The sequence below is a fragment of the Cryptomeria japonica genome, chromosome 5 (assembly GCF_030272615.1).
Source record: "Cryptomeria japonica chromosome 5, Sugi_1.0, whole genome shotgun sequence".
NCBI lineage: Eukaryota > Viridiplantae > Streptophyta > Pinopsida > Cupressales > Cupressaceae > Cryptomeria > Cryptomeria japonica.
The window spans coordinates 229,877,354-229,900,611 of NC_081409.1; the positions used below are offsets into that span (position 1 = coordinate 229,877,354).

The 23,258-nt window shown below is 39.1% G+C and overlaps 1 protein-coding gene across 10 annotated transcripts in view; it reads right to left on the minus strand.

Annotated features, from left to right (window-relative positions):
- LOC131033887 (uncharacterized) overlaps positions 1–23,258 on the minus strand; it is a 78,128-nt gene that overhangs the window by 50,750 nt on the left and 4,120 nt on the right. For 7 of the 10 annotated variants that reach the window (XR_009103698.2, XR_009372577.1, XM_057965191.2 and 4 more), the window contains exons 4-7: positions 21,609–21,829; positions 20,864–21,214; positions 20,278–20,544; positions 15,190–15,272 (exon numbers count right to left, since the gene is read on the minus strand). Coding sequence is in view for 8 of the 10 variants with exons in the window: in XM_057965191.2 (XP_057821174.2) it covers positions 15,190–15,272; positions 20,278–20,544; positions 20,864–21,214; positions 21,609–21,829 (922 nt within the window). In the remaining 2 variants the exon portion in view is untranslated. Of the gene's footprint in view, positions 1–15,189; positions 15,273–20,277; positions 20,545–20,863; positions 21,215–21,550; positions 21,830–23,258 lie in introns of those variants that run through there. The other 3 variants (XM_057965193.2, XM_057965194.2, XM_057965195.2) reach the window with 3 other exon arrangements.

The window sequence follows — 23,258 nt, forward strand, 5'->3', positions numbered from 1 at the left end:
GATCCTAATCCGCAGGGCAGAGAAAGGAATTATTTGATGAACACGAATTGGGGTGAATAATGTTAGATTTTAGTAATCAGATTTGCAATCGCTTAACATATAGGTGCAGAAGTAGATAATGTACAGAAACAGAAATAAAGCACATAAATAGAGATGCACACAACACAAGACTACCCTGGGAAAACCTCCCCCTTGGAGGAAAAACCCAGCAACAACAGATCTTCAGATCTAATTATAATAGACAGAAATTATAGTTACAAGTCTGACCCAGCTAAGGCACAATAGCAGCAGATGACACTAGATAGAAAACGACTTATCTCAGTCCTTCGGATGCAAGGAAGTCACAAGACAATGAATTCGCTTTCCTTCGATGATGGTTCACTGTGCTTCTATGATGATATGTTGTGCTGCCCATCAATGATGTTCACTGTCTTCATACAATAGATGCACAGCAGATGGATTTCACCCAGCAGATGTAATTCGCACCATACAATGACAATTCGCTGACTCCTAACTGAGTTTGTAGACCTTCAAGGATAATTTGCACAGCTGGAGATTTCGCACCTAGAGCAGATCTGAATCGCACTTTTGGAGCAGAGCTATTTTGTGAACTTGCTTGAATAGTTTCCTTCCAAAATGAATCTGTATTTATACAAGGTAGAGGGAATGCATATAGGGTCGGCCCAATACATTTTGGTGCCTAAACTCACTTTAATTCACACGCCACATAATGAGGATGGGTCCACATGTTAGCCCACACGTTTGGTAAATAGGTCCATGCGTTTTGAACATTATATGTTAGGAATATAAGGGAAGTAGAGCCCAGCCCTATAATGATCCGAACAACATTGGAATAGGGCCCAGCCCTATTTGTTTTACATATTAGATTGAGATAGGGCCCAACCCTATTTAATCCTAATGGATTCGAATGTTGCCTTTGGCAATTTGAATCCATTATAAATATTTTCCAAACTAGTTACAAAACAACACTCCCTCTTAACTAGGGAGGAAAATAATTACATAATCTGATTTTCATGGACAAACCCATGGCATGAACATTTACAAGGTATAGGATTAGGGCCCAGCCCTAATAGTACAATCAATATACAATTTGTGATTTGATCACGCAATTACATTACAATGAACCTTTACATGATCTTCTCTTGCAATGCCTACAGAGGATGAAGCCAACGCTTCATTACTTTACACTTTCTTGGGGACTTGTATGTAACACTATGATCTTTCATCATGCATATCTGCAGAGGATGACAAAGACCTTTCCATATGCACACCTGCAATAATTAGTACTCAAAGATATATATAACCATACAACATAAATCATGCACAACCGCAGAGGATACATAAGCTTCTTCACTGAGAAGAACAGCCTGTCTCCTTGCACACCGCAGAGGGTGAACTCACCTTGCACTCCGCAGAGGGTAGAACTGCCACCTTGCACTCCGCAAAGGGTGGACTCACCTTGCACTCCGCAAAGGGTGAGCGAGCATTGCCACCTTGCACTCCACAGAGGGTGGATGATACACCCAGTGTATCATGGTTAGTATCATCGTAAATAAATATTTTGCAATAGACAAGGAATATACATTAGATATATATTATCAATTCGTCTATTAAACCATAATGATTAGAACCCAAGAATGAAATGAGATATTAAAAGATATCAAGACTCCCTCTAAAATCCTATCTAAATAAAGAATTCACAGACCTGATGATTCATTCTTACTTACGAAGTGGACCCATACCATCTTAAAAGAGAGAGATGAAAGGTAGACTTTCATATTCATAATTAGTCTGATGACAAGATTTGATTGAGGTAGGGCTTCTCAGGTCATGCATGAATGCTTTCTTCAGAGAGACATAATCTGAAAACATTATCTTCAAGAGTAGACATCCGGTTACCTTAGAGACATGATATAGTAAAACAAAACACCAACCCTTCCAAACCCTCAACACATAGATTCAGACATATAGATAGAAGACATTTACCTATACTCGGATCCTAATACACATCCATGTATATACACTATCACTATTCAGCCATGAAAACATTTAATATATAAGTGATAGCAGGTATATGATAGCAGAAATATATAAGGATGACAGCAAGTATCAAAATAAGGTAGGTTTTAAGGTGGCTTCAAATCACCTACAACTTCACTTACCTATCTCCCTTGAAATAAACTGAGATTCATAACCTTTGAAGGCTCTAAGATACTAAGAGGATGAGGAATCCATTGGTGCAGATGAAGGACCTTGACTGTGCATGTAATCATCTGAAAACCCTAGCTGTCACACAGAAGTCCAGGCTGTAAATCTGATCACTACACATGCAAACCTAGGCTCTGATACCATGTTAGATTTTAGTAATCAGATTTGCAATCGCTTAACATATAGGTGCAAAAGTAGATAATGTACAGTAACAGAAATAAAGCACATAAATAGAGATGCACACAACACAAGACTACCCTGGGAAAACCTCCCCCTTGGAGGAAAAACCCAGCAACAACAGATCTTCTGATCTGATTATAATAGACAGAAATTATAGTTACAAGTCTGACCCAGCTAAGGCACAATAGCAGTAGATGACACTAGATAGAAACCGACTTATCTCAGTCCTTCGGATGCAAGGAAATCACAAGACAATGAATTCGCTTTCCTTCGATGATGGTTCACTGTGCTTCTATGATGATATGCTGTGCTGCCCATCAATGATGTTCACTGTCTTCATACAATAGATGCACAGCTGATGGATTTCACCCACCAAATGTAATTCGCACCATACAATGACAATTCGCTAACTCCTAACTGAGTTTGCAGACCTTCAAGCATAATTTAGACAGCTGGAGATTTCGCACCTAGAGCAGATCTGAATCGCACTTTTGGAGCAGAGGTATTTTGTGAACTTGCTTGAATAGTTTCCTTCCAAAATGAATCTGTATTTATACAAGGTAGAGGGAATGCATCTAGGGTCGGCCCAATACATTTTGGCGCCTAAACTCACTTTAATTCACATGCCACATAATGAGGATGGGTCCACACGTTAGCCCACACGTTTGGTAAATAGGTCCATGCGTTTTGAACATTATATGTTAGGAATATAAGGGAAGTAGGACCCAGCCCTATAATGATCCGAACAACATTGGAATAGGGCCCAGCCCTATTTGTTTTACATATTAGATTGAGATAGGGCCCAACCCTATTTAATCCTAATGGATTCGAATGTTGCCTTTGGCAATTCGAATCCATTATAAATATTTTCCAAACTAGTTACAAAACAACAAATAATGCCTAACGAATCAATGTTAAACCTTTATTTATACAAACAAAAGCACACACCAGAAAACCCTAGCCGACCTCCCTTATTTCTTATCCTAGCACAAGTGTTTAAAGTGAATTTAAATATAAATCAAAGCCAAATAAGGGCCCAGCTGACTCATAAGCAAGGGCAAAATTCGAACTTTATTTTGTAAATAAAAAATTGTTTAAATGCTAAGTCAGCGTGGTAAAGGGAAAAGGTGCGATCCATAGTTTGAATGCATATATAGGGGAAAGATGAAGATATCGTTCAACCATTCAAATCGAATTGAATTCTATTCATTTCAAAACCATTTAGGGAGCAGACCTGGGCGAATTTCGGGAGCAGGTTAGGACAGAATTTCATGAACAGACATAAGGTGAATTTCATCAGTATAAAGGGTGAATTTGATCAGACTTGATGTGAGCCTCCCTTGATGCAATCTTGAGGGTGTTTTACTATTTTTTCAGGGCTTATTTTTTGTGAATTTCTGCCTAATTTGATGTGAATTTAAGCAGACCTCAGTCAACATTTTGAATCGGAACTGATTACAAACAAGTTTCATTAGCAGAAAATTCATTTCCACATTTGAGAGAGGGAGGCAAAAATTTGGTGGAATTTGGTTTTTATTTCTGGTGTTTTTAATCTAAACTATGTTCTCTTTCGGGTTAAAGGCCAGAAATGAAGTGCATGGAGTGCAGGGATGAAGGAGAAGCAAACACATTTATCTATGCTAAGGGAGATCAACGACATCAAGAAGAGGGTGAAATGATGGATCAACATCTTCAAGGAGTCCAGTATCAAGGATGAAATGAAGGATCAACATCTTCAAGACAAGGAGGGTGAAACAATCCAACAGCATGAAGACTCAACCATATCGAATAAGCAACAGTAGGACAACAACAATATTATTCCAAAATCAAGCTATCCAAGGAACTGAATGGAGGAATTCAACATCAGCATACTCAGGGTAAAGACGAGGAATCTCAATAAGACATCAAATACAATGGACAAGATCAGCAATTCCAAGACGAAGCGTATGGAGCCATGAAATGGGAACTTCACAAGGAACAAAGGAGAAGACAACATCAAGACAAGGATCACACTACAAAGAAAGAAAAAGCAAGTATGAATGAAGAGTGAGTGCAATTGATGAAGGAGATATCAAAGCATTAAGGAAAGTTCAAGGCAATCACATCACAAAGGAGGGCGAATCAGCAATCAAGAATGGACAACATCAAGACTCAGCAATGCAATGAATGGGCTGAGATTCACAAAGATATTACAATTACGCAAGAGGCCAATATCAAGATCTACAAGGCAAGAGGTAAGGTTGTGCATCACAACAAAGAAAAACGCCGAGTCGAGAAGATGAAGGATGAAGTATCAAGATTCAAGTCAGGTGGAGATAAATCAAGGGTTCAAATTACACATTCAACATAAGAATTGAATGCTATGAAGGATCAACACATTCAAGGTATGAAGGTGCGATTGAGGAAAGGACTTTGAGGGGGATTCAAGGCATTCAAGGACTTGGCATTGCATGAAAACTCAATACATAACAACATGGAGAGGCTTTACAGCAGCAGGAAGAATTCAAAATCCCAATCCCCTCGAGAGGAAAAGATATTTCAACATAAGGAAGAAGTCAAGGATTGTCCCATGACATGGAGAATTCATCAAGATACACCAAGGAGAAGAATCAAGAACCTAGATAATCAAGAATGAAGAAGAATTTTACAACAATCTTTAATTTCCTTCAGAAATCCAAGAATCAAGGTCGAGTCAACATGAGGCATCACATTAAGGAAATCAAGGAATCGTGGTTCAAATTTGAGAGGATGAGGATATAACAAAGGATTGTACATCAGAACAAAGGAATTCAATTTCACTACAAAAATAAGAATTCCCTAAACATGAAGGTGAAATGCAAAACAAGGAATTCCAAACATCACCTAGGAATCCAAGTCTAGGACATGGAGTTTAATCAAATCAAAGACATGTTCCATATTTCAAGATCAAGGTGCATTAAGGAGAGATGTAGTTCAAGAAATCCAAACATGATGAAGAATTCCTAAACATAAGGATGAAAGGCAAAAGCAATATAAGGAATTCTAAACATCATGAAGATGTCCAAGGAAGGAAATATTTCAAGAAATGCAACAAAAGAAGACAAGACGAATTGCCGAACAAGAAGATGGAAAATGAAATGTGATCAAGGACAAAGTGATACTTTCAAGAGAGTAAAGCAAAAGTTAGAACACTAGATCACCCAAAGATGATACAATTTGGGAATATCTCCCACCATCATCACATTCATCAAGGTGCAATTTGAAATGTTGAGTATCAAGAGATATTGCTCAAGGTATCAAGACTTCTTTGTGATGATCTACATGACATGCAGCTGATGTGGCATACTATTGATTGTTATATATATATATATATATCCTAAATGAAACAATTATTATTATTATTAATTAATATAATTACCAACAAATTATTATTTGAAATTTATTTATTTATTTATTACATATTATTTAATTAATATTTATTACTAATAATATCCTTGAATAAAAATAAATTAATATTATATTATAAACATAATTTAAATATTATAAATTATAAGCCATAGCTTTATATAAGTTATCCATCTCAAGAGTCTAATAATAAGAAGTAACCCGATAATAATAATCACATAAACTACTTAAGGCACCGTGTAATAAGGAAATATGAGAGTACGATAAAGAAGAAATTTAATGGAACCGTTAAAGATAAATAGACGAGAGACTTAGAAAAGCCATAAGATATGTGTTAAGTCCGATTCATGAAAGGATATGTGCAATTCATGCTATGCTGGAAGATTGTATTCTTACTTGGAATGGTTATATTGATTTGATCCTTTATCGTTACTACTGCGGACTGCAAGACAATATCGCGGACTCCAATATAGGGGGCATTCCAAAAGTTATCGATCAGCGATTAATGACTGATCATGAAAAACCAATAAGGAATATATAAGTAATCGACGATCACTAATTATTTGGAGGATTCATATCAAGAAAGAAGGAGGAATCGAGGAAGGTTTTAAGCAACCCCATATCGGTGCTAAGTGTCAATGATGCCAAAAATATCAAAGAACAGCAACGATTAGGAATACAAGTACAATTTGTATAAGAAACAATTGTCATGGAAAGATGCGATTAAGCAAGAATGATTAATCCTTAAAAAAAGGGTGTGATCAAAGGATAGAAGGGAAGGGTGCATCCATTATATTCCTAAGGTACTTAAAAAGATTCATTCTGAAACCTTTTATCTCTTATTCATACCCTTCATTTAATCCATTTAAAAAGCAACGGCCCCTTGGCATAATACAGTTGCATTCATATAAGGTTATACATATTATCAAGATAATCTTAGTCTTATCTATGTATATGGGCTTAATCATCTAGCAATCCCAAAAGATGCAACCATTTGATACCAAGATACTTAATGAGGATCGACCTCTATCCAAAGGGGATAAGGAAGGAGGGAAGAAGGAAGACGGAAGGACTGCGAACTTCAACTGCGGACTGCGAACAACAAACTGCAACTGCAGGCTGCGGACTGGGAACAGGTAAGCGCTACTTACTGGCCATAGAGGTATATGTGTGTGGACGTGTGTACCACACACACACATATACATTAATGAATATGCTGTCATACATAATATTATACCAATTCCTTTAACAGAGTTATCGTAGGATAATGATATTATCTCATGTGTATGTATGGATATAGGTATGTATGCAGAATATTTATATATAGGATCAGTAATAGGAATTAAGGAATATGTAAATGTAGGCATAAATTATGGATTGAAAAATGATAATGAATTGTAGAATGTTATATGAATAATGTGGCTATATGATGGAGGCTTTTCCGAGGAAATTCCCTCAGCCTAATTCAGGGATTATGATAATCCCTGGTAGGCAGTATATACTGAGTATCTGTATGCATATATGTTATGGCTTGGGTGACAAAAGTTCATCCAAGAAGAGACGGATCTGGCCGGTCCTCTCTGGTAGACTTGGATGATGAGATGCATCATCCAAGGCAAGGAATTGATCATATATGATGGTCTTCCTTGGTAGGCTTGGATGTAAGATGTTACATCCAAGACAGGAATCGAATTATCCCTCGATTTCCTGGTATGGCTTGGAACCAAGATGGGTTCCAAGAAGGCGAGCTTCACAGCCGCCTAAGGACATGTCCCAGTACTGCACTCGTATCCTTTTTATTAAATAAGAATTGAGATTAGTTTTAGTTAAAGTTTAATTGCAAATTAGATTAGTTACATATATATTTGTTGCATTCTAACAGTCTGTTTTGCAGGACAGTGATCTCTAACTAGTAGGGACATTACAACATGGAGTCTTGGAATGGTAAGCTGTGATATCCCCAATCAAACAAGTGCAGCGTATCACCATGGATCATATCAGAACTGTTATTAGGTTACAGGCAGCAATGGATAGTGGCCAAGGTGAATGGGATATTAGACGCATCTTACATAAGGGGGTTTGAAGCACCGAATAAATAACAAGACAAAGCACAATATCAAGGGGTATAATCAATTAAGAAAGACGAGAATATTATCAATCTCCATTATCAAATTATATATGACAAGATAAAGATTAAGAGATCAATGAAAAAATCTAGACTAGCATCGACTAATGTTACTAGGAAGACAGCAAACTTGTATAATGCTAAGCAACATCATTTAGGAGAAAAGATGACGATTCGATCAATAAGGATCATTAGGACAAATGGCAGCAATTACGATATTAGCTAATCATTGATTAATCAAGGAAGATTATCATAATCGATTAAGGTGGCAGTACTTGACTAATCAATTAATCATAACAGATTGATAAACAAAGAATGGTTATACCAACGATCAAATACTTGCATTAAAGAGGACAACGATTATGATATGGAGGTGTTGAGGAGATACGATTAAGATTGGTAATGACAATGGTTAAGATAAGGAGAGTGATTAATATATGTTCAGACACCAATTATGTGAGCAATACCGATGGGATTATGTTATGAAGAGGCATAAATTAGAAGACTATTATGTACAAACCGATTGTTATGAAGAGATAAGGACATGTCCCTCGATGACATTGTTAGCGGCAATATTGTAAGCAAATAAAACTAGTTAATTAAGTTGTAAGTTGTAATTGTCTTGGTTAGTGGCAACTGAGGGATGGTAGTTGCGGTGCGACGGTTGGCGCTCGCACCCCCTCGGTATCTTTATATACTTCCGAATGTAACTTGTGAGACACAATTATGAATGGAATAACATCTCTTATATTTTATCTGATATCTATGGCATTATTATTCTGCATTACGTGTTTTATCTGTGTACTTTAAGTTATTCACCCGGAAGGGTAAACATTTGGCACTGTTGCCTAGACATACTCGGGAACGGAAGACGCGGATGGCGCACGGACACGATGGGCCTACCCGTTGGTGAGATAAACCCAGAGGCCGACGACGTGCAAACGGAGCTCTACAACGGAGAAGACACTGCGACGAGGGAATTTTCAATTCTGCTCCAGGTAGCCATCGAGACCTACGTCCGACGAGAGGCCATGGAGGCGGAAATCCCACCAAGTGTCGTGTGGACAGCGCTGGAGGTTAGCTCGGCAATAAATCGGTTGATGAACCATCTTCCCCGGCTGCTTGCACAGGCATCGCTAGCACAACAAGCTCGCCTAGAGGAGATTGCCCAGGAAGAGCGACGCCAACAAATTCTTCAACAGTACGAAGAAAGCAGCCGTCAGGAAGCGGAGCAGGATGGCACGAGGCCAGGAAGGAATTGAACCCTGAATCCCATAGGGATAACGGAACATTTTATATTCAAATAAAGGTGTCATAATATTGACACAAGTTGTGTTGACGAAATGAATTAATAAAGGCGTGTTCTGGTTTATGTGTTGTGAATTATGGAAATGTGTGGGAATTAATGCCCAACTTATTAAATAAAGATAGAAATAAAAAAAGCAGAAACGGACGAGTGGGAGGCCGCACAGAGGGCCTTGATTCTGGAACAGCAAGTAGAACGTAGACGTAGGCTGAGGCAACTTGCCGAAGGACGACCTGCCGAAGGGTGGCCCGAAGGGAACCAAGGAGGTGTCACGGAGGGTGCAGAAGCCGAGGGAAATTTCTACGCGTCGCCAGAACACCGTAGGGTGAGGAGTCACGAAGAGTTTCTGGAGGAAACAAGGTTGCAGCGGAATCTAGTTGAAGAGACTCGAGATCAGTTTAGAAACTTATCCCTTACGCCACGAAGTGAGGATCACCAGAGGGAGCCAGGAGTGGGTGCGGGTGAGAACAGAGGGGAGGACAACCGTACGGTTGCAGGTGCCACACACAGCAGGCAAAGCACCGTACCTCCAGTCACCCACACAAGACACACCACCGGCACCGGAGGGAGCAGCGCACAAACGCAACCACAACCACCTCCAGGAAGACGACCCCCATCGATGGCGGGCAAACAGAAGTTGCCTAAATTCAATGGAGATGGCAACGATGACCCCGTACGGCACTGTCGTACATGTGAGACAATATGGTCAGCCAACGGGGTAGTTGACAAAGCGGATTGGGTGGTGCAGTTCCCTGCCACCTTGAGAGGAGTAGCCATTGATTGGTACTCTGATGTGGATAAAGCAAAGGTGGGAACATGGGATGACCTATAGAAAGCTTTCGAGGAGTTTCGACTCCTTCAAGATGATAATGAGATCGTGGCGGAGATATTAAGCACAAAACAAGGAAAGCACGAGACAGTGCGAACATACAGCCAACGGTTAAAGGAGTTACTGGGGAAGATGGAGAACCAACCGGCTGACGGACTAAAGAAAAGATGGTTCGTGGAAGGGTTGCGGTCATCCCTGAGGAGAAAGATGAAAATTGTACCACCCACCTCATACGATGACGCGTACAACCACGGAATGGATTTGGAAAGTGAAGGCAAAACATCGCGGAAGAAAAAGGACAAGTCCTCTGCAGAAGAGGAGTCCTCGAGAGAAAGCAGCAGTGACGAATCATCAAGTAAGAAGATGCAAGCTCTTCAAAAGGATATGCACCATGTGTTGAAGGAATTTAAGAACATGAAAGGAAGCACGAGCCAAAATGAAGAGGTGTGGTGCACTGATTGTAAGGAAGAAGGCCACACCAAAGGCACCTACCCGAAGAAGGCCTTTTGTGAGATTTGCCAAGTGATGGGACACTCCATCAAGGAATGCCCATACAACATGAAAACCCTAAGTACGCAAATGAGCCAAGTGTTGTTCACTGAGCAAGCCACAACATCCGCACCAGCGGGTACAGCCCAACAAACCAACACAACGGCATCATCTGGAGGTTACCGGGACAACAGACGCGGCGGCGGAAGAAATAACAACAATAACAATAACGGAAGCCGTATCCAGTATGACGCCGAGGGCCGGCCAATGATCCAATGTAGGGCCTGTAATCAGTGGGGGCACTTCGCCCGTGATTGCACGAAGGAAGCCACCCCTCAGCACCTCTGCCGATGGTGTGGGCCAGGCGACCATGAGGACGCAAATTGCCCAAAGGCAGGGGTTAATCTCCTCAACATTGAGAAGGCTGAGAAGACTGGTGAGAAAGAAGTACTGGCGATCACCCGCGCTCAGACGAAAAAGGCCACTTATCCTGACCCCCGTACGGAGAAGGAGAGATTACGGGAGGCAAAGGCCAATATTGAACGTGAGATGACGGCCGAACGGCGGAACAACGAGGTGGTGAGTACATCATCCCGTATGGAAGCTGAAAATAACATCATTGGGCAAGTGCTGCAGATGGAAGTACCTATAAGGGTAAAGGACCTTCTAGAAACAATGCCACAGTTAAGAACCGCCATTTTTAGTTCCATACAAACCACTGCGTAGGCACCTTTGCATGCCACACGGGCGGAAGTTCCGGTCAACCCCTCGACTGACCCAATGTTGTTGGCCTTAAATAGTGGTCGGCATCTTGCTGTAGTAGAGATGGGAATTCTCGAGGCTATCCTCAAAGACACCATCGTGGACGGAGGTTCGAGGGTGAATGTACTGCCAGAGGATACGTGGAAGAAGCTGGGGAAGCCAACACTATGGCCACCCACGTTCAACTTGGTAGGTGCAGACCAGCATGGCATCAAGCCACTCGGCACCCTGATGGCCCAGCCGATCACCATCGGCACGCAACCCTTCATACTAGATTTTGTGGTAATCCCACTCAAGAAGAAGGGGTACAACGCCATCTTAGGCAGAGGGTGGTTGGTTACAGCAAAGGTGAACCACGACTGGAAAAAGAACACCCTTTCTATGGAGAAAGGGGGGCGGAAGTACACCATTGCTCTGAGTACCCAGGTTGTCAACAAGGAACTGGCATCATCTTCGGAATCGGAGGTTGAAGGAAAAGGCGACCTGAGGGACAAAGGATGGGGCTACAGGGAGCCCAACGACGAAGGGATTCTCAAACTAGGAGAGTGCTCCGAGGATGAGACAGGGTCATTGAACGGGCTCTTCCACTGGCAGATGGAGGATTACGAAATGTTCTAGAGTTACAGGGTCGAAGTAGAAGAACCAGAGCAAGTAACAAAGGAGGTGTACCTGCCAGAATACAGAGAATATTGGAAGGGAGACGCCCCAAACCTCGGTGACGTAGATAATCCCAAGATCATTTGTGTCGGCAACAATTGGAACCCTGTGTGGAAGGCCGCAGCCTTCAAAAATTTTATTCTTCTTCTTCTTCTTATGTACAGGAAGGAGACCGTGATCCCTGTAGAATTTTGTGGTTTCAGGTCTTTGAATGCCCATTGAAAATAGACTTGCCACCAACGGGTCCAAATTGAAACCCTACCACGAGAAGCGCGCAGGGGACCCGAGAGGCCAGAAGGACACCCGAGAGTCCGGAGGGGAACCCAATAGGATGGAAGGGGACCTGAGAGGCCGAGCAGGCGACTCGAGAGGCACGGGACCAAAGCGGGAGACTCTTGGGCGAGGCAAACCGAGAAAGGGCAATCCCAGAGGCACGAAACCCGAGCCGAATCTAGACACTTGAAAAAAGATTTTAAAAACCGTACAGGTTTGTACGATAGACCCGTACGGTCGAAATTTTAAAAATAAAAATAAAAAAAATAAAAAGGAAAAAAAAGGGAAGCCACGGTGGAATCACCGTACGGTGGCGGTGGAACCACCGTGCGGTGGGACAACCGGCGGTGGCAACACCGACGGTGGACCACAGGCGGTGGACACCACCATGCGGTGGACATCACCAACGGAGATATAAAACACGCAACCGCTCCGTCGTCAGTAGTCCACTATACAGTTGAACTGCGTTGGGCGTGCGGAAGGAGGACCGTACGGTGTGCACGGTTGACCATGTTGTCCGTACGCTGGTGGTGTGTCTGTACGGTAAGGAGGGTGTTGACCGCACGGGAAGGTGGCCATACGATTGGAGGGTTCTGAGGGTTGTAAATTGGTGTTGGCGACCCCCAGACCCCGCGAGGGGCGCTGCCCCTCGACCCCGCTGGCGGCACTGCCCCCAGACCCCAGTTTATTTTTGAGCTACAATACACTTTTTGAGTTGGGCGAAGGGCATCAGAGAAGGCATGGTAAGTGTTGGGTTGTCCCGTACTGTGACAAAGAAGCTTGTAGCTAAGCATTGGCGGGGAAGCCATAAGCCGTAGAGGGAGATGGATTTGGAGGTACAAGCAGAGTCTGAGGAAAAGCATTGCGAAGTTGTACGGTACCAGGGAGTTATTCAGTTCAGTTATTAGCCTTTGGGGAGTGTGATTGAGGATTTGAGGCATCTCCTAGCCTTTGTGGCCGAAGGTTGTGGCCACTTCCAGGCATGAATGGTACATTTTGAGGAACTCGGAGTATGTCTCGGCTGGACGTGAGGTTACCTTGGTGGACGCACAGAGGGCTCGAGAGGCGCTGACCACCAAGTTGGAGGCAGTACTAGAATGAGACTTAGCTCAGCGTACCCAAGAGTTGGATGGCGAGAGGGCAGCGCGGGTGGCTATCAAGGACAAATTGGTTAGGGAGACAGTGTCATTTGAGTAGCAGTTGGTGGAGGCTGACAAGCGTGTTTTGCAGACAAGTTGGGTTTAGGCACAAGAGGATTGGACTGTCAAGGAAAAAAAAAAAAAAAAAGAACTCTTGCGGAAGCAATAATGGTGATATCCGCACTTGAGCATAGGATGGTAGCAGAAAAGGGTTTTTAAGCGAGGCCGCAGCAGGTGTATAAGTTCCGGGCTCGACTGGCGTCAACAGTTTTGTTTAATGTCATCTCTATTTTGTATTAAGTCATCCGGAGACGACTTCTTTTCTTTTGGGGGGGATGATGTTAGCGGCAATATTGTAAGCAAATAAAACTAGTTAATTAAGTTGTAAGTTGTAATTGTCTTGGTTAGTGGCAACCGAGGGATGGTAGTTGCGGTGCGACGGTTGGCGCTCGCACCCCCTCTGTATCTTTATATACTTCCGAATGTAACTTGTGAGACACAATTATGAATGGAATAACATCTCTTATATTTTATCTGATATCTATGGCATTATTATTCTGCATTACGTGTTTTATCTGTGTACTTTAAGTTATTCACCCGAGAGGGTAAACAGGCATCACATCGATATGAAAGGTATAAGAAAAGAATCGATCTATCTCAATCGATCATGGGAAAAACTATCTATTGTTTCTAATCCAAACAGATTGCTCTGTAAAGAACCATTACCGGAAGCAAGGAATATAGTCTTATATCAGAAAGGGCATGTGACTCTGTATATATAATTCGTAGATTGAAATATTATCATTTTGCATACCTTTAAGGTGTATATTGGATTGGTATATTAGTTGTTCTTTGTACCCATTCGGATCTACCCTATCGAATATCTCCCTTGGCACCTTCGCTTGCAGACATACATATTCATATGTGAGACAAAACCATTACTCATTGTTGTAAGCATAAATCTCCAGATCAGGAAAAGCAAAATATCTCTCTCTCTCTCTCTCTCTCTCTCTCTCTCTATATATATATATATATATATCATGGCAGATTGGAATATTATACATAAATCTCCAGATCAGGAAAAGCAAAATATCTCTCTCTCTCTCTCTCTCTCTCTCTCTCTCTCTCTCTCTCTCTCTCTCTCTCTCTCTCTCTCTCTCTATATATATATATATATATATATATATCTATATATATATATATCATGGCAGATTGGAATATTATAACTGTGAGTAATTCCTAAGGTTATCTCAGAAATAGTCTTGATCTATAATCCAGTCTCTACGTTACTCCCTTGCACAATATTATCATATCTTATAAATTATATAGTTTAAAATTAAAATACTCATAGGTGTTACTGTTAATCATAAATTCATAGTAACTACAGATTTGAAGGAAGGAAATCTCTTGCAATCGATTCTTTAAGTTTTCACAAGGAAGGAAGTCTTTTGCAATCAATAATTGATAGATGTTTGTCCCTATTTATAAGGTGTTTAGACAAGGGGACATTATATAAGCAACATGGAAATTAAGCAAGAGCACTTTACTTGCAATTACATAAAGGACACAATTTCATATTTGAAAATGCTAATATCAATCCAATACTTACATTATGAATAATTGTCTTTCCTAATAAGTTCAAATTTTCAAATGCACAACTTCCAACAAAGAAATGAGTAGAAAATTAGTAATGTGTGGAACTCCCATGAATAAAGCAAAGAAATGGGAATGCAAGCTTCAATGTCTTGTATGCATTAAAAACAATAAGTGATAACATATTACTTCAAAAAATTGCATAATCTTCATCAATGCTTACTAGTAGACACAACCAAAACATCGCCTTGAATGATTACATCATCCTTTAAACTGTTGAGACGTTGCAGTTCACGAATACTCAATCTGTAAACAGATAGAAAATGAAAATAGTGAAAATAAAATATTGACAGTACCAACAATCAATTGTATCATAAAGTCATTAAAGATACTCCTTGATGTCATTTAATAAAGATGAAAAATCCAATAATAACTTTATAGTTTGCAAAGCACAAAAATGACTCAACCTTGGCAAAATTTGCCACCATTCATTGTATTATAATTAGCAGCTATAGCCTGCCTATTTATCCTTTATGACAAGCCCACATATTCTAAATCAATAATCTATGGAGGTGTTTCTAAGCACTCAAAATAATTGAAGGCTGGACAAGCGAAGGCAGTTTAGTATGAACATAAATTAAATTTGAATAAAAACCTAAAAGATATACATTTTTTAAATATCACAGAACTTCATATTACCAAGGATCTCTTAAATTGTTGTAAAGGAAGTTCTTGCTAAGAAATGTCATTCAAAAAAGGTATCACTATTTTGCCAAGTCCGAGTTTGCCAACTATGTGGAGATCATCCTTCTCCTTCATGATTTATATCAATTTATTGTTCCCGCATTGCCTTCTTTGATGTGAAGTACTAGAGCCTAAAATTGTTCTTAATAGCATGCAACTACTCAAGTAGCTAACACACTAGTGTGTATAGATGTGGATGTCATGGTTGGAGGCCACTACTCAATCTTCCCTAGAGTATGTTTCTTCAATCACCACTAACTTCAATAGATCTAGACAATTTGTCAATTTTCATCCACAAATTTCTATATCCAAGTCACCTCTTACATGATATGAGATGTTCACTTTTGCCACACAACCCAATATTAGATTTTTTAATTTTTTCCTCCTTAGCAAGATCAATATCACCTAGGACATGGGTTGAAGGTCCTTTAGGATGTGTAGGATATCACATTGGTCTTAGTTCTCAAGTGGAAGCAAGAAAGTCTGTGCCACTTTAGGTCCAACATCTAAGACTCAATCTAACCCTTCAATGAAATTGTAATGCCCTGCCCTTGCTAGGACTTTTTTTTTTTTAAAGTTTAGTTGTTCCCTGTTGCGTTTGAGTTTATTTTCCGCGTTGAATACATTCATGCATTTCTAATTTGAACAAACATTATAAATACCGAAACAGTACTTTAATCTATTTCAAAAAATTCAGTCTACATTACATCTTGGATTTTCTTCATTTCAATACCAAATGAACTCAAGGCCAGATAAGGGTCAGTTCAGAACCTGGTCAAATGAGTTATACTGCACTTTTCTTCAGCACTGGAGATACTCGCATTCCTTCAAACGCTCTGTCCAAATCAACTAGGCGGCTTCAGCAACTCTCGACCTTTCCTCAATTTCCCTATCGATTCCCACTCCTTCAAAGCGTGACAAATATGAACTGTGTGAAACTACAGAACACCACAACCAGTTACAACAATGGAGCAGCTTAACGCGATTCACCATCAGTTCTCTGCCAAACACAATGTCGCAAGCACAAAGCAACTGCACTTTGTACGGACTTCTACTCCAGCATTGCCGTTTCTTCTCAGATGAATAGCAGCGATTACAGGTCCTGTCAATATATCATGCAGCTGAAGACAATCAATACAAAGGCCTGTTAACTAATACACGGCTGAAGATTACCCCTGGCGTCTTTAGCTAAATAAAACCACAGTTCGGATTTAGTGGGTTTCCTGCTTAGTTCGAACCTCCAGTTTCAATGGCGTAGCATTAATACTCCAGAAAATCACACAAAACTTCCAGCTTCAGCGCTTCGCAAGAACAACATTAACTGCGACTAACACTGGACTGATGTATCGCTTTGGAAAATAATCACAGGCTCTCACTAATAAGCAGATACACCCTCCAATTACACAAATCAAGCTGCAAATACAAACTCCTGAACTGGAAAGAAAAACCAACCTGCCTAAATGCCACAATTTTTCCCTAGAGAGCTTTCTTCAAATAATCAATAATGTTCTTTGCCAATTGCTCCCTCCATTATCAATTTGCTTAAGAAATTCTCAGACCTGGTCTTTCACAGGCATAAGAATGACACACTTGAGGGATTTCGTCCCCAAATGCCAAGAAGATTTCCAGATTTCTCCAGAAACTCAGTTTTCACAGTTTCCAAGATGCCCTCAAATCCTCATTAAATGCTTTATTTATTACTTCACTTTGGCACACATCCCAAGGCACCAGCAATGTGGGATAAATGAAAATAGAATAAAATATTATTTTCCCTTGTCTCCCAAATGAAAGGGACACTTTTAATTTTTCTTTTTTCTGACTATAGTCCCAGCATTAAATAATTCACTAAGTTAAATATTTACTTTTAACTTAGGAACTTTAAATAAATTAGCCAAATAAATCGTTAACTCCATAAAATGGCAATCCAACTGGAAATAAATGAACCCAAAGAAGTTGGCATAATAAATGCATCAAAATTTCCACTGCCACTGCACTCCTGGTGACTTACTATAAATAGTAAGTGTCTGGGAAAATCCATCAAATCACCTCCGTTCGGCCCGAAACTGAAAACACCTAGGCCAATTTCCTCACTAGTCCCTAAAATGTCCTAGTTAGCCCTCGGGACCATGGAAAAATGGGCTAACAACCAATCACCCTGTAACCGCTAAGAAGGGGACATTACAGAAATGCAAGCATAAAAGAAATCAGCCTAGGATCCTCCTCAACACTGGCTTATGTTTCATTATCTTTTTCCTCATCATTAATATGCACACCTTGATCAACGTCTACCTACTCCTCCAACTCCTCCACCTATGTCAGAACTATGACCCCCTCAATGAGCTAATGTAAGTTGGTACTCAAATTTCACTAATGTGTGTAGTTGCTCTATTGGGTCAAACTTAGGCAATGTCTCTAGAGAATCAAGGTCTTGTCAATGGGTGTTACAAAGCTTCTAAAGGCCCATTGGTAGGAATAGGTAATATTACGGTAAAGTGAGTGCATCTTTCCTCTTGTACATGAAACAATACTCTATTTTACCTGTCGTGCAAGCATTGTAATAAATACTAAAAACACTCATCACCAACTTTGAACTAGTGCAGAACTTGATGTTGTTAGTGTCATTGCTTGTATTTAGTATTAGTTCTTTGCAAAATTTCTACATTTGTTGTTGTATGATGAATTTGGTTGCTTTGTCAACTTCCTTTTGAGTTAAAGGGATTGTTGTAGTTGATGGCAAATTGGATAAGCACATTAATAAATGCCAATGGTTTAAAATCAAAGCAAACCTCACATTGATTGAATTTTGTGGAGTTTTAAAGAGCTTTGTTGTACCTATGCTGAATGAAAGGTAGGTATTAATCCCAACTGAAATGCTTCTTGGAATTATACATTGAAGATACACGATTCCTATCTAATACGTTGCTAGTCTATCAATCTAAGGATGGAATTTGGCTCACTGGTAAATTTTGTATCCAACTTTAACCAAAATAATTTCCTTGGCAGACAAGTTATTTTTTTTATAATAGGTAAAATAAGGGTTTTGAACAGATTGCCCAACTTTATTACATTAGAAAATACAGAGCAAACAAAGAACGACCATCATGGTCAACCAGAATACAAACAACACTATAACCAAGGGCAAACAAAAAGCTTCTTGTCGAACTAAAATTGCAACAAAACATACAATAGAAGGCACAAGGCACAGGATCAGACCCTAAGGTCCGCCAAATTATTTAGGGCCAACACAACCTCCAATTCCACCTTCTTCAGTTGTAGATGATTATTCAAAGCATTGACTTCCAAGGAATCAATATCTTCAGCTTTACAGTGATATATTCCTCCAGGAAGTTTATTAGGATGCAGGCAAAAGGGTCTTTACGAAACAATCAATAACTGTCTTCATTTCCAATTAGGTGTTGCTCTAGCTTCTTTGGGAGTTGTTACTTCCTTGATAGCTCAACAAATGTATTCTTTACCTGCCTATATATTCATAGCACAAGATTTCACTACCCAAGCTGCATTGTATACTCATCATCAATACATTGCCAGATTCACTATAAATTCAATATTAAAACTTAGACATTTAATACCCTTACAAATTAATAAGATCGTTTGTTTTAGTCTGCTCTTGTCCCTTACAAAACATTTGTTATTGAGTTAAGTTGTTAACCATATACTTTAATTGTTTTTAGCAAATGACATGGCATCATTATAAAATGATACAAATCTTAGATAAGAATAGACAACACCTAGAATGCCCTTGTTCATGATTTTTTAATGAGACAACATCTAAGATTCCTCAAATTACGTGATATTTAACACCAGGAAAATCTAACTCTTCCACCTCTTAATAATATAACAGAATGTTCTTGTAAATTATGGTCAATACCAGGTATATGATCAGATATGAAGTGACAAGTTTTTATATTACTTTCTGATGTCATTTTGTTGAGTTTGCATAAGGAATCTCTGATAGGATCCAGAATTGCAAATCATTTTCAAGGAGTTATGTAAAGGACCAAGGAAACATTAGGAAATGCCATCAACTAATTTCACTTCTTTTCAAGAATTTTTGCTTTTCCTTTACAGATGTCTAATGACATATTGAAACAGAAAAAACATGTCTACTTGCTAAAGGGTAAACATGCAAATAGTCACTGTTATTCAAGCTCATCAAAAATAATGCAAACAAGTTATCAGGGCATGTTTATCATGCATATTATGTTTCTTGTTGTTGTAGCCCATTCGACTTGTTTTGTAAACTGATATGCTAATATTCATTATAACCAATAATGATAAGTTGTTTAAAATGTTTGACAAAGTAATGATGGCAATCAACACTAAGTAAACTTCTGCTTCTCTATCTATATATTTTGGGAAATTGCCAAACTAATACTTGATAGATTTAAAGGCATCAAAATTAAAGCAATGATCATATAAAAGGAAGGCTGTGTCAAGTTCAACATATGTGCCAATTGAAATGGGCGGCAGATTTACATTTGTACATAGCACGATAAAACATGAATTAGTCAACAAATTTAAAATACAAGTGATACAAGGCACATACCCATGCTGACAAGAAATGTGTGCCAATGTGTCCCCTGATTTAACCTTGACTGTTATCAGATCTGGAAGAGGAGGCTTAAAACCTTTAGCTGTTTGAAGAAGTGGATATAAACAAAATAATGGAATTTCTTCTGAAGACCCTGAGACTAACTGCCGAATATTTACTGGTCCATGCTCAAGTATAGCACTCCGTTCATGAAAATCTGCTTTCTTCCCAATTAGAAATTGATGCTTTTTATACAAATCCCGTTCACCTACTTCCAGAACACTGCATCAATCCAAAAACTAATAAATGAAGCTAATTATTTTATTTCAGAATCCTCAGAAGTATTTTCAGATTATTCAACAGCATATTTTTCTTCCTAAGAGTTGAGCATCATTAAAATATCCTTCCAATCATGCCAGTGAATGTCTTGCAAGATGAGGTTTTGTGCTGTCAAACTTTCAAGCTTCAAACTATCAATGTGATCAAAGATGATAATTGTGGGAAAGCAATCAACACTTAAAACACATTGTACAATTCCTCAGAATCGATAAAATACCATACTATCAAACCTACAGAAAATATAGCTTATATAAAATCCAACCTGCCTCTATAGATGACATCATCATTCAAATTGTTCAGCTTCTTGAGAGCATAAACAGTGGTATCATACTTCTCAGCTATAGCTTCTAAAGAATCACCTTCTATGACCCTATGCTTTCTCTTTTTGAAAAGAAATAGATGTGCTAACCATAAAATCTTGCTTAGTGTAAATGACTCTGGCTTTGTGAAAACTGAAGTGACTGGTTTTGTAGACAATGAATCTTGTAGGTGCATCTGATATCTCAGATGACACATGCATTGGCTAGAATTCTCTACATAAGGTATCTTGATTATACTCCCCACACCAAGACTATCTGGATTCTTAAGAGTGGGATTAGCCTTCAACAAGGTCCTGCAGTAGATACACACTTTTTGGGTAAATAACTTCCAAAAACAGAAATCCAGCAACTATGATAAAACATCTTGCAAGAAAAACTTTTCAGTGTTCCCTGTTTGTTTTGATTGTTCTAAAAAGCATTATAAATTCCTCCCATAAAACCTAAATAATATGTTCTAACTTCATACATAATAACTTGCAAATACAGAAATTCAGCAACTCTGATAAAACATCTTGGAAGAAAAACTTTTCAGCATTCCCTGTTTGTTTCAATTATTCCAAAAAGCATTACACCATCCTCCCACAAAACCCAAATAGTATGTTCAAACTTCATACTTCAATTTATAGTACCTGAAAAGTTGACCACATTAAACAAAATACCATGAAGGTGCTAAAGAAACCATTTGACCTTAGATCAACATTATAATCATGGCTGATATCATAGAGACACTCTCCTTTCTGAACCTTATGTCCAACAAAGTGCATGAGATTCGCTGCCGCCTCTGTCGTAGGCTTGGCAGCAGTTCGCACTACATCTAAAGATTCACACACATGTCCTGCTAAAGGACATGTAGTCAGGCTTGTGGAAACACTAGAAGTAGACAATAGCTGATGCAAGCTTGATCCGCACTGCATATGCAAGTAACAAAATTAATTGATGAGTCCAGACTTTTTCCTTACAACCAGGCAATTGCACTGGTCCATGTGTTTCAAATTGCAAAGACAACTTCTATAAACAGAACAAAATCAGACAAAATTCCCCTCTACCTAGAGGCTCAATCATGTATTTCTTCAGTAGTGTAAGAGAATATATTACTTCCTTGTAATCTTTTAGCATTCAACATTGAATAACATTACAAATTTCTAATTGAAAAAATTGTCATTAAGATTCAGGTGAGGTTTATCTTTTTGATAAGTCCCATTTTTCCCTGAAATGTCAACAATTTCAAAGCTCTATTTTGGAAGTCATCAAGAATGATGAGGGTGTTTTGTTGATCTTGAGAAAAGCTGCATTTTCTCGTAACTAAATTTGCAAGGTAGTTGCATACTTTAAATATTAAAAACAGGATTGGGATTTCGGGACATGTCACCTGCTTTATTATATATAGACATATACACAGGTATCAAAAGCAATAAGAGAAAGATTTCTTGGGGGAAACAGAATGCATGTGATTGTGTGTGTGTATAAAGCAGTTAAGGGTAACAATGCTTTTTCTTTGGCAAATGATGGCAGAGTGCAACATTCATTCTGTTCTTGGAATATTTTAGGTTCAAAAAGGTATGTTGTTTGATCTTTTAAAGAAAAACAAAATGCAACGTAGTGATTTCCAAGTGCTAGATCTTGTGAGAAATATTTCTTCTAGTTTTTCCAGACAGCTGAAAGAACACCATCAGGGGAGACAGTCCTTTACAGTTTACACTTCAAATTCCATTTTCATATTTCTCACATGCAGTCACCCAATTGCCTTTTCATCACATGGATTCAACAAGATGTACAGATCCATTTTATTTTATATGTGTATGATTATGCTTTTTAGACCTGCAACTGTTACAAAACTCAGTAATACTCCTATTGTTACTTCAGACCTAACATTGAAGCTCTGGGAACTATCAAAGATAACTGAGATAGATGATATTGCCTGAGACTTGAGAGCATTGTGCAGTCCTGGCTGAAGCTCAAATTCTGCTTGTCCTTATCACAGTTGCTTGAACGGTTCCATGTTTTTTCAGGAATGTTTGTTGACTCATTAACCTCAGAGCTGATAACGTCATCCTTACTATTGTCCATGTCCTCTTTTCTGGTAAATCTGTTATGTATTTGGATGAATCAAGAAGGCTATGAATTAGGCCCTGGAGTACAGCAATTCTCTATCACTACTACTAATATGTTACGCACAAATACAATAAATTTCTTATGAACCATATATCTGTAGGCCTGTGCCTTTCAAGACATCATCTACACCTACAAATATTCATGGTATCATTTGGACATCTTTCCAATTCAAAATTATATCTTTTTATTGAATACAAAGGTGTAGAGTTGTATACAAACTGCTAC